We start from the raw sequence: 13,251 nt of genomic DNA, 5'->3' as shown, positions 1-13,251 counted from the left end.
TGCAGGGCTATGGGGAAAGAGGAGAGTGAGACTAATTAGATAGCTCTTTCAACGAACCTTCTTCCGTGATGGATGATTCTATGACAGGTTGGTGCAAGTTTTATTTTCCCCTTTATGAAAGAGGTACAGTCCTCACCGCCTGTTAATGCAATTTCCCGCCAAATGCAATCTCTGCCTGTGGTGATCCCTGTGGGCTCCACTGGTCATCAGAAATACCAACTGGTGTCGGAGGCAGCTTCCACTCAGTTGCCGTGCTGTAATTGACTCTTAGTGACGGGAAATGGTTAGTGGTGTTTGCCAGGTATAGGTGACTGCCTGTGATAAGCAAGGACGGTGTAAGTGGTGGGACTGTATTAATGACAGTCAAGTTCAAAATCTATGCATTTTAACTTGACAGTAAAATTCTTGATATTACATTTGGCAATCAGCACATTTCGTCAAAGGCAGTTCTCAAATCTTAATTTTGACAAAAAGTTGCATTTATATAGTGCCTTTAAAGTTGTAAAACAAGGTGCTTCACAGGAGTGTAATCAGACAAAAATTGACACCAAGCCAAAGGAGGAGATATTAGGACAGGTGATCAAAAGCTTGGTCAAAGAGTTAAGTATTAAAGGAGCGTCTTAAAGGAGGAGAGAGAGGCAGAGAGGATGAGAGAGGGATTTCCAGAGCTTGGGGCCTAGTTGGCTGAAGGCACTGCCAATAATGGTGGGGTGAAGAAAGTGGAAGATACGCAAGAGGCCAGAGTTGGAGGAAAACGAAGATCTCAAGGGGTCGTAGGGCTGGAGAAGGTTACAGAGATGGGGAGGAGCGAGACCATAGAGGAACTGGAACACAAAAGATAAGAATTTAAAAAAAATGAAGTGTTGATGGACCAGGAGCCAATGAATGTCAGCGGGCACAGGAGTGATGGGTGAATGAGATTTGGTGCGATTTAGAATACAAGCAGCAACATTTTGGATAAGCTCTAATTTATGGATGGTGATAGATGGGGGGCTGGTCATGAGAGCATTGGAATGGTCGAGTCTGGAGGCAAGAAAAATATGGACGAGGGTGTAATTCAATTATCATTTTTGTAGATGTGTGATGACACACAAGAACGACCTATACAAATAACAGGCACAATGGAGAGCCAGCAGTAAAATAACAAGCACAAAGGGCAACAGGCACAAACAATAGATCTTGACAGTAAACAAATAGTTTTATTATTTTAAACTGGCGTCTTTCAGAAACTAAACATTTCACAATATTTTCCCCAGAAGCTCGTTATGTTTCTATGGCAGTAAGAAGGAATGAGAATTAAAGAACTATCCAGAGACAGAGACAGAGCGAATTACAAGGATTTGAAGCTTTGATTGAGGCAGAGTTTGGTGCTGACATAGTAACAGTGAAAAATATTCAATGCTATCATCACTATCCTTTGAAATATTCTTCGGAAGGTTTGAGAGAATATGTTGAAATCAGATAAACCTTTAGGGAATAATTTAGGGACAACTGGTTTAACCATTCACCGCCAGATCTGGCTGGACTATTGGGCCCTGCTCTCATCTGCCAAAATCGCTTACTATTACAGAATCTTTGTGGAATGTAAAGATAAAACCCAGCTTCCATTCTCCACTGCTAACCATCTTTTTAAACCCCTCGCCCCAGTTTCCACCCTCACCTCCGACAATAAGAGTGAGGAGCTCATGGACTTCCCTTCCTTCCCCCAGCCCACCGAGCCAAACGTCCTCTAAGGAAACCCCCCGCCCTAGCCTCACATCTTTCTCCAGTTTATCGGCGATCTCCCCTCATGACCTTTGAGCTCATCCAGTCCACAAGACCCACTTCCTGCACATTTGAACCTATTCTCACCAAACTGCTGACCACACAATTTCCTTTTCTGGCTCCCATTGATAACAGTTCTCTCTCTCCAGGTACTGTCCCCCTCTCCTCAAAAAACCAACCCTCGACCCCTCCGTCCTTGCAAACTACCGCCTATCTCCAACCTCCCTTTCCTCTCAGGTCCTTGAACTTGTTGTCGCCTCCCAAATCCATGCCCAACTTTCCACGTTTGAATCCCTCTAATCCGGTTTCCACGCCTGTCACAGTACCGAAACATCGCTCATCAAAGTCACAAATGACATCCTTTGTGACTGCGACAAAGGCAAACTATCCCGCCTCATCCTTCTTGACTTGTCTGCTGCCTTTGACACGGTTGACCATTCTATCCTTCTCCAATTCCTCTCCAATGTCATCCAGCTGAGTGCGAATGCATTTGCCTGGTTCCGTTCTTATCTATCGAATTGTAGCCAGAGAATCACCTGCAACGGCTTCTCTTCCCACCCCCGCATCATTACCTCTGGTGTCCCCCAAGGATCTATCCTTGGCCCCCTCCTATTTCTCATTTACATGTTGCCCCTTGGCGACATCATCCGAAAATACAGCATCAGTTTCCACATGTACGCTGATGATACCCAGCTCTACCTCACTATCACTTCTCTCAACTCCTCCAAGGTCTCTAAATTGTCACACTGCTTGAGCGACATCCAGTTCTGGATGAGCAGAAAGTTTCTCCATTGAATATCGGGAAGACCGAAGCCATTGTTTTCGGTCCCCGTCACAAACTTCGGTCCCTAGCCATTGACTCCATTCCTCTCCCCAACTTCTGTCCGAGGCTAAACCAGACTGTTCGCAACCTTGGAATCATGTTTAACACTGAAATGAGCTTTCAATCACATATCCGCAGCATAACCAAGACTGCCTATTTCCACCTCCGTAACATCGCCCATCTCCACCCTTGTCTCAGCTCATCCGTTGCTGAAGCCATCATCCATGCCTTGTTACCTCTAGACTTGACTATTCCAATGCATTCCTGGCTAGCCTCCTACATTCTACCCTATGTAAACTAGAGGTGATCCAAAACTTGCTCACCCATCACCCCTGTGCTCACTGACCTAGATTGTCTTTTGGTTAAGCAATGCCTCAATTTCAAAATTTTCATCCTTATTTTGAAATCCCTCTATGGCCTTGCACCTCTCTATCTCTGTAATCTCCTCCAGTCCCACAACGCCCCCTCCCCCAAGATATCTGCGCTCCTTTAATTCTGCCCTCCTGAGCATCCCTCATTATAATCGCTCAACCATTGGTGGTTGTGCCTCCTGTTGCCTAGGCCCCAAGCTCTGGAACTCCCTGCCTAAACTCTCCACCTCTCTTTTCTCCTTCAAGACGATCCTTAATACCTATCTCTTTGACCATGCTTTTGGGCACCTGCGCAAATTTCTACCTACACGGCTCGGTGTCAAATTTTTATCTCAAATACTCCTGTGAAGCGCCTGAGGATGTTAAAGGTGCTATATAAATACAAGTTGTTGTTGTAATTTGTTAATTGCAAGCCCACGAAATATATTAAAAGTCCAATAACGGATGTTGCAGTGTCAACTTTGTCTTCACTTTTATTTGGACTTGTTCACAAACTCACCAGCCATAATGCTGCTGGCATCTGAAGATACAAATTCTGGCACTAAACTCTACTGGGAAACCTCTAGAGAACCTCCTGCCCCCTTAATTGTATCCCTCCTCCGCTTAATGTGCAGACCCAGTGCTGTGATATAGCATCTGTGAAATTGTACCACCATTCTACATGTACAACCCTAGAAAATGTCAGCGGAGTATTTGACTGCAGAGAACCAGCCCAGTCCTTACTCAACATGCACATCTTCCACCAGGAGTCACTGGATAACAATCAGGAGCAGGAACTCCAGCTAATTTGCCCTCCCTCCCTTCCTAGATGAGGGAACATAGGAGCAGGAGCAAGTCATTCAGCCCTTCGAGCCTGCTCTGCCATTCAGTCAGATCATGCTTGATCTGTACCTCAACTCATTTTACCCACCTTTGACTCATGGATAGCACTCTCAAGTCCAAGTCAGAAGGGTGTGGGTTCTAATCTCACTGCAGCGACTTGAGCACAAAATCTAGGCTGACAATCCAGTGTAGTACTGAGGGAATGCTACACTGTCGAAGGTGCCATCTTTCGGAGAGATGTTAAAACGAGGCCCCGTCTGCTCTCTCGTGGGCGTTATAAGATTCTAAGACATTATTTCAAAGAAGAGAAGGGCAGTTCTACCCCAGAGTCCTGGCCAATATTTATCCCTGAACCAACATCACTAAAACAGATTATCTGGTGATTGATAACATCGCAGTTTGTGGCATCTTGCTGTGCTTACAAATTGGCTGCCACGTTTCCTATGTTACAACAGTGACTACACTTCAAAAGTACTTCCTTGGCTGGAAAGTGCTTTGGGATGTCCTCGGGTCGTGAAAGGCGCTTTATATATGTGCCAGTCTTTCTTTTTAAAAATCGATCGATCGCAGCCTTGAAAATCTCAGTCTCGAAAGAACGCTGAGGCCAACTCTATGGTCTCCAACAGAGATCGGTTAACTCAGAATGGACAGACGTCAGAACAGCTCAGCACCATAGCGAGCAGTGCATTTATCCTTGAAGCAATGCAGTTCGAAACGCTGCACATGTTACGAACAAGAAGCTTCATCTGTGGATATACTCAAGTTTGTAGCAGATTTAAGAGATTCAGATAGCATCAGAAACTTCAAGGGGAAGAAAGAGCTTCATTGAAACGTTCCACACCCCGAGGGCACATCACAGCCTTTAACATGATCAGAGACACAGGTCATTGGATGTTTCTGTTCCGCTTTGGATTGCTCCAGTTTGCGTCATATGGAAAGAAAGAAAGAACTTGCACCTCAGGACACCCCAAAGCACTTTAAGGTCAATGAAGTACTTTTTGAAGTGTAGTCACTGTTGTAATGTAGGAAACACGGCAGCCAATTTGAGTAAAGCTGTCTGAGGTGGTGTCTTTCAGATAAGACGCTAAACTGAGGCCCCGCCTCTTCTCTCAGATGGACATGGCACTATTTCGAAGAGGAGCAGGGGAGTTATCCCCGATGTCCTGCCCAATATTTATCCGCATTTTGGCTGCCGTGTTTCCCACATTACAACAATAACTACACTACACTATACTAAACTACGCTGTAAAGTGCTTTGAGACGTCCGTTGGTCATGAAAGGCGCCATATAAATGCAAGTCTTTCTTTCTTTTTTCTTATCAAGCTGCAATGTTTCAACTACTGAAAAAGTTAACCATGTAGCGTCATCAAAAATAAATAAAGCCATTACATGTATGGATCGGAACAATGCTGTATAATATACACAATGTTCTATATCATTTATTTCAATGATTGTGAAACATGCGCAAAAAATGTACAGTCTTCCGTACTGGAAGCCTTGTTAAAATATCCTCATTAGAGCAGCCCAGCTGGTTTAGATTAGACACGTGTTCATTATTTATAACAGTGTAAGTACAGTGTTATCAAACAACCAGGACCTTTTATACAAGGGAATATATTACAGCTTTTGATCAACAAGGAGGACCTATTTATGGAGGGCCCTTCAAAATCAAGCCTTAACCAGAACCCAAGCATTGCAACTTAAATAAAACGGAATATTTTCTTCAATGTTTGCAGAAGTCACACACACACACACACACAAGTAATAAACAGGGTAGTGATCAGATTCAACTGTAACCATCACCTCAAAAAGATCTTTTGAGGCTGTTTTTTAAAAAAATTCTTCACAGTATTTGTAAAAGGGAGAAGAAATAGTTTTCTGAAGTTAAGAGTTGCTCTCTCCCAGAATTTGTAATTTGTGAAAAATGTTAAAATATGAAAAAAAGAGCAAGACTTCCTGAATGAATTATACTGATTTTCAAACTGTTTAGCCCAGATAAATAAAGTCTCAACAAAATAAAACACAGCAAGGCTTTGAGGCCAGTTAAACTCTGCCTAAATGTGCTGAAAACGTCTTTATATTGGCACTCTCTGAACTACATCGAATTTACAGCTCAGAAACAGGCCATTCAGCCCAACTGGCTCATGCTGGTATTTATGCTTCACACATGTGTGTTTCAGATGATCCCTCTCTGATCATGTTCCCCTGCAGTTTCTCCATCTTCATGACCTGCTGGAACCTTCTGCAATACAACACAACCTAAATGCAGATCTTCAAAATGTAAAACTGAGATTTCTTTTTTGACATTGTCAAATGGTTGCCATGGTGAAAGCAGATTATGTATTAAAAATAATTTCAACACATGTCAACAGATATTCAGTAACACTGCACATGTAATGAAATCATAATACATATGTAGTTCACTAATAACCTTTCAGTTATTACCACCCTGCACCCCACCCCCCCACCCACTGATACTATTACCTGACCCATAGGGACTCAAAATATCGGGATAGTTTTATGCTTCAGTTCTACTGAATGTCCCTTTAAACAGAAGCATGCTTTATTTTTATGACAAATAATTATTTTTTAAACAGTTGCGCCAATGAATTTCTAACCCAGCCACTCCCAATTCCCTCCAGAGTGACAGATGTGTTGGTGGGCCTGTTGCATCTGCCATTGCCCCATGGGCTGCCTGGGAAATGGAGGGGTGGGGGCTTGGCTGTATTTCAGCTGGAACACACAGCTAGTAACCGCACAGGCAGGCCATGTTTAGAATGGCCTTCCCATGGAACCGGGAGAGTTTCAAATATAAATAATATTATATATATGTATATTCTACAATGTTTGTTATGACTTGCTGGTGACAGCTGTACAAGGCTGACTAAATGCCAAACAATTGGAAAGCAAGTAGTGTCAAACAAATTGCCATGTTTTCCGACCGGAAGAAGGTATGGTAGTATAGTGGTTATATTACCGGTTCAAATCCCAGCATGGCAGTTGGAGAATTTGAGTTCAGTTTTTAAAATAAATCTGGAAATGAAAACCTGAAAATTAGGACAGGTGACCAAAAGCTTGGTCAAAGAGGTGTTTTTTTTTTTAGGTGAGGTCGAAGGGCAGAGAGGTTCAGGGAGGAAACTCCACAATTTAGGGCCGAGACAGCTGAAGGCATGGCCACCAATGCTGGAGCGATGGAAAATGAGAATGCACAAGAGACCAGAATTGGAGGAGTGCAGAGATCTCGGAGGGTTGTAGGGCTGGAGGTGGTTACAGAGCTAGGGAGCGGCGAGGCCATGGAGGGATTTGAAAACAAGGGTGATCATTTTAAAATCAAGGTTTTGCCAGACCGAGAACCAAGGGCGTCCAAGAGTCAGCGAGCACAGGGGTGATGGGTGAGCGGGACTTGGTGCGAGTTAGGACACGGGCTGCAGCTTTTCGGATGAGCTCAAGTTTACTTTAAATACAGAACAGCAGCACACAGCTCAGGAGAAGCCAATTGACCATCCTTGACCCATGACACACATATCTTAAGTGCAGTAGATATAAGCTACAAACACTATAAATATTCTCTGATCATGACAAATGCTTCTAGTAGCAAATGCATTTAAAGACAGTGGGGCCAAAATTGCCCATCCCAATAAGGCCTCTGGCTGCCCTAAAGCGGCAGCGCAAAATGGCCACCGACTCGCCACGGAGGGGCCGCCATTTTGTAAATTGTCCTTCATCAGCGGCGGAGCCGTGTAGAGGACCGCTCCGCCCATTTTCCTGCCACGGTGTGCACATGCCGACCCCTTCCCAAAATTGCCCCACGGGACATGTCCCTTTTGTGGAATTGCCCCGCGGGAGCGGCGTTGCAGCTGGCCGGTGCCCCTGACAGCTTTTTGTGTCGGTGCACTCCTTGTTGGTCGGAGGCACAGCCGTCCTTAAAGAGGAGGTGGTGCTGCCGGCGGTGCCATTTTATTTTTTCAGTCGGCCCGACAATTATGCCCGCTGGTTCGGCCGAGCTGCCAACAGGCAATCTGGCACCCCTTCTTGGGTGTCAGGCTGTTGGCCCAGCCGAAACCCTCCCTGGTGGCCCAGTGGACCTAAATTAAAAATATGCAGAGCTTGCAGCGGTCCTCCCCTTTAACTGAAGGGGCGAGATGTTGTGACGCGTTAGCGCAACGATGTCATCAACAACATGCTGACGTCATTAGTGCGGTGCTGTTGAGTGATCGGGGCGGTTGAGCCACTGCAAGGTCACTTCCGCCCCTCAGCCGCAACTGCATCTCTCCGACCAAAAAAAAATCTTCCAAGTGCCGAATATCGATGGCACCTCCACCACAACCCATGCGGCAGAGAAAAATTTCAAAAAAAAAAGGAAGATGCACCCCGTTTCGGGCGGAGGGGAATTTCTACCTCAGTGACTACAGTGCAGTTTTAGTCCCCTAATCCCCTTCAATTCTCCTAAAACACAAATAGCCTACTGAAAGAGATTGCCTTTTCATTTTGATTCCATTAAAAGGATTCCACTGCATTAAAAAAAAATAGCAAATATTATTTAATGAAACAAAAGCTGCTCCCCCACCCCCCCACACAATCTCCCAACTATTGAAACGTCTATTTTGTTACTGTTAGACCTTTCATATGCCACCTTTAGATCCTTTCCGCTCACTTGCTGGCCAAGTGATTATGCTTTGCAGATGGCACAGGATTTATAATCAAAGTGCCTTGTTGCAAATGTATTCCGAATCAAACAGCCCCATCAATGCTCGCCGTACTACTCCAATACCACACACTCTCAGTGAAGCTGGCAGGCTAACAGAATGAAAGAAAATGAAAGCAGTGTTCTCTGTGGAAAAATCAAATGTAATCAAGCTGGATGTTTGCAGGATGGGCACAGACTTAAGAAAACCATTTCTGTTTGCAAATAAATCATAAATATCAATAACTGGAGACAGGTCAACAAAAATGATTGAGGTGCGGTTCAATTTAATACTCTCTCAGTTACATACACTTGCACACGCGCACACATCCCTTACAGCCATGTTTCCCTGTTGCAGTTTCAACCTTAAGATCACTAAACCCAGGCACTAGAGGAATGTAAACCCTTGCAGCAGTCACTTACTTATATTAACCTTGTGAAATATTTTAGCAATCTGCCTTGCCCAATACAGCCCAACTTTACAAACACTCTCCCCATAATATTTCCCAACATTAAACAGAGACCACCTCTGTTATCAGCCACTCCCAGTAAACTCAGCACACTTCAGCAAATAAGTTTCTCCCAGTAACACAACCCACCTCTGCAAACACATCACCCACAAGAAACTCAGCCAACCTCAGACACTTCCAGTAAACGCAGTCCCCCTTTACAATACCCCCAGTAAACGCAGTCCCCCTTTACAATACCCCCAGTAAACGCAGTCCCCCTTTACAATACCCCCAGTAAACGCAGTCCCCCTTTACAATACCCCCAGTAAACGCAGTCCCCCTTTACAATACCCCCAGTAAACGCAGTCCCCCTTTACAATACCCCCAGTAAACGCAGTCCCCCCAATAACCACAGCCCTCCTTTACAATACCCCAATAAACGCAGTCCCCCTTTACAATACCCCAATAAACACAGTCCCCCTTTACAATACCCCAATAAACAGTCCCCCAATAAACACAGTCCCCCTTTACAATACCCCAATAAACACAGTCCCCAATAAACACAGTCCCCCTTTACAATACCCCCAATAAACACAGTCCCCCTTTACAATACCCCAATAAACACAGTCCCCAATAAACACAGTCCCCCTTTACAATACCCCCAATACAATACTCCCATAAACACGGTCCCCCAATACAATACTCCCATAAACACGGTCCCCCAATACAATACTCCCATAAACACGGTCCCCCAATACAATACTCCCATAAACAGGTCCCCCAATACAATACTCCCATAAACACGGTCCCCCAATACAATACTCCCATAAACACAGTCCCCTTTACAATACCCCCATAAACACAGTCCCCCAATAAACACCCCCCCCCCTTTACAATACTCCCATAAACACAGTGCCCCAATAAACACAGTTCCCCTTTACAATCCCAACAAACGCAGTCCCGGCTTACATTACCCCAATAAACACAATCCCGGTTTACATTACCCCAATAAACACAGTCCCGGTTTACATTACCCCAATAAACACAGTCCCGGTTTACATTATCCCAATAAACACAGTCCCGGTTTACATTACCCCAATAAACACAGTCCCGGTTTACAACACCCGCTGCCGCCAGCTGCCCCCCTTGCTGCCCAGCCCGGCTCCCATGGGACAGCAGCGACCTGGTGCACATTCCCAGCCCCGGACAGGGGTGGCCCTAATGTGCCAATCCGAGGGTGCAGATAGAAACCCTCTCATTTCCCCCAGCTCCAAAATGCAATTGAGAGGTGCTGGACTGTGCGGTGTTTGCAGCCTGCACCGATCGCTGTCACCGCCGACCCAGCCCAGCACTCCTGCCTTTGCCCAGCCCAGCACTCCTGCCTTTGCCCAGCCCAAGCCAAGCCCAGCCTAGCACTCCTGCCTTTGCCCAGCCCGGGTGTACAGCTTTCCGCCTCGGGCTGTGAGCGCTGCGAGCCGGCGCGTTGCCCCGAGAGAGGTGCGCTGCACTCAACAAACTTACCGGAAGCTTGGACGCAGTTTGAAAAAGCTGAGCCTGTAAATACAGCGAAGATCCAAAAGCAATCCATTAGTCCCGCAGTTTAAAGGTCCCGTCTGGGAATGGCCGAGGGTAGAAAGAAAACAGATGGAAAAGTTTGTAAAGTTTTTTTTAAGTGGAGGCTTGTCGTCCCAACTTCGAGTTCTCTCTCTCTCTCTCTCTGTCTGTCTTGAGTCAAAATGCGCCTATGAGTCATTGGTTTATGTACTTAAGGGCAAACAGGAAACTTCAAATTCAGAAAGAGGGCTGGGCTTCGAGCGAGAGGAAAAAAAGACTCCTCCAGCCAATCATCAGCCTGCTTCAGGTCTTCCCAGCTGGGCAACATGCAATTTCTGAGACAGAGAGAGAGAGCGTTAAACCACACTGCAATGTACCGAGTGTGCTCACAATTCAGCACAGGGTAGAGCCAGCAGCTTCTATGCAGCAGAGAGGAAGCTGCCTTTGCATATGACTGATCTGGAAGATTAAAGGGCCAGCTACCCATTTCACCTAACCCACAAAAAAAAGTGTTTGTCACACTTTTTTTCTTCCATCTCTGTTTAGCCGAGAGTAATGTTTGAAAAGCAAGAGTGTGAAGAGCGAGGGGAAATGGGATTGGAGTAGGTACAGAAGATGGACCGAATGGCCTCCTTCTGCGCCGCGAGCTCTGCAGGGGAGCCATTTTTCTGGCCCATTGTGCCTGGGCACTGAGCATTCTGCAGGCACAAAGGCCAGTGGAGGAGACCTGAGTCTCCGCCCCATTAGTGCCTGCCCCTAGGGTTCCTGGGAACCTAGGAACAGCAGCGAGCCGTTCATAGAAACATAGACATTTACAGCGCAGAAGGAGGCCATTTCGACCCATCGTGCCTGCACCAGTTGACAAAGAGCCACACAGCCCTCGGTCAACAGCCCTGAAGGTTACATATAAACCTATGGACAATGAACAATGGCACACAGGTAAAGAGCATCCGGTCCAACCAGTCCACCCCAAACAACTGCAATACCCCATGCATCGCAACATTTTATTCTCTACCCCCACTGGAGCCATACGATCTCCTGGGAGAGACAAAAAAAAGGCCAATTGGGGAAAAAAATCTGGGAAAATTCCTCCCCGACCCATCCAGGCAATCGACACTAGTCCAGGAGATCACTCTGGCCGTATTCGATTCCCTGAAGTACTTACCATTGTATCTGCGCTAGCCAACAAGAGATTATCCAGTCTAATCCCACTTACCAGCTCTGGATCCGTAACCCTACAGGTTACGGCACTTCAAATGCCCATCCAAGCACCTTTTAAATGTGGTGAGGATTTCTGCCTCTACCACCCTTCCAGGTAGTGAATTCCAGACCCCCATAACCCTCTGCGTAAAGAAGCTTCCCCTCAAATCATCTCGAAACCTTCCACCAACCACTTTAAAATTATGCCCCCTCATAAATGACCCCTCCACCAAGGGAAATAGGCACTTGCTATCCACTATAACCAGGTCCCTCAAAATTTTATACACCTCAATAAGGTATCCTCTCAGCCACCTCTGTACCAAGGAGAACAAACCCAGCCTATCCAATTTGTCCTCATAGCCAAGATTCGCCATTCCAGGCAGCATCCTCGCAAATCTTCTCTCTAATGCAATCACGTCCTTCCTATAATATAGCGACCAGAACTGCACGCAGTACTCCAGCTGTGGCCTAACCAGAGTATTATAGAATACTCTGCTCTGCTCTTGTATTCTATGCCTCAGCCAATAAAGGCAAGCATTCCGTATGCCTTGTTGACCACCTTATCCACCAGGCCTGCTACTTTCAGGGATCTGTGGACAAGCACTCCAAGGTCCCTTTGTTCATCTACACTTCTAAATGGCCTACCATTTAATATGTATACTCTTTCCTCTTTGGTCCCGCCCAAGTGCATTACCTCACACTTCTCCGAATTAAATTCCATTTACCACTGCTCTGCCCACCTGACCAGTAGATTGATCTCCTCCTGAAGTCCATGACTTTTCTCTTCATTATCAACCACACAGCCAATTTTAATGTCATCAGTAAACTTCTTAATCATACCCCCTATATTCAAATCTAGATCATTGATGTATACCACAAAAAGCAAGGGACCCAGTACTGAGCCCTGCAGAACCCCACTGGAAACATCCTTTCAGTCACAAAAATATCCATCAACCATTACCCTTTGCTTCCTACTGCGAAGCCAATTTTGGATCCAACTTGCCACTTTGTCCTGGATCCCATGGGCTTTTACCGTCGTGACCAGACTGCCATGTGGGACTTTATCAAAAGCTTTGCTAAAGTCCATATACATTACATCGTACACACTTCCCTCATCGACCCTCTTGGTTACCTCCTTGAAAAATTCAATCAGGTTAGTCAAACACGATCTTCCCTTAACAAATCCGTGCTGACTGTCCCTGATTAATCCTGTCCTTCAGGATTCTTTCCAATAATTTTCCCTCCACTGTGGTTAGACTGACAGGCCTGTAACTACTCAGCCTATCCCTTTCTCCCTTCTTAAACAAGGGTACCACATTAGCAGTCCTCCAGTCCTCCGACACCATGCCTAAATCCAAAGAGGACTGGAAAATGACGGTCAAGGCCTCTGCTATTTCCTCTTTTGCCTCGCTCAACAGCCTGGGATGCATTTCATCCGGGCCCGAGCACCTATCCACTTTCAAAGCTGCTAAACCCCTTAATATCTCCTCCCTCACTATATTTATTTCATTCAAAATGTCATACTTCTCCTCGATAGCAATATCTGCATTGCCCCTTTTCTTTGTGAAAACTGATGCAAAGTAT

At 45.6% G+C, this 13,251-nt stretch overlaps 1 protein-coding gene across 2 annotated transcripts in view; it reads right to left on the bottom strand.

Moving 5' to 3' along the window:
• tgfbr2b (transforming growth factor beta receptor 2b) overlaps positions 1-10,634 on the bottom strand; it is a 75,470-nt gene extending 64,836 nt beyond the window's left edge. For both annotated transcript variants that reach the window (XM_070880578.1, XM_070880580.1), the window contains exon 1: positions 10,435-10,634. In XM_070880578.1, coding sequence (XP_070736679.1) covers positions 10,435-10,501 — 67 coding nt within the window. In that variant the 5' untranslated portion in view covers positions 10,502-10,634. The remainder of the gene's footprint in view (positions 1-10,434) is intronic.
• Between the last annotated feature and the right edge of the window lie 2,617 nt (positions 10,635-13,251).

This window comes from Pristiophorus japonicus, chromosome 5, assembly GCF_044704955.1.
Source record: "Pristiophorus japonicus isolate sPriJap1 chromosome 5, sPriJap1.hap1, whole genome shotgun sequence".
NCBI classification, from domain to species: Eukaryota; Metazoa; Chordata; class Chondrichthyes; family Pristiophoridae; genus Pristiophorus; species Pristiophorus japonicus.
The sequence above is the reverse complement of the archived record's forward strand: the minus strand, read 5'-3'. Positions and strand labels throughout refer to the sequence as shown.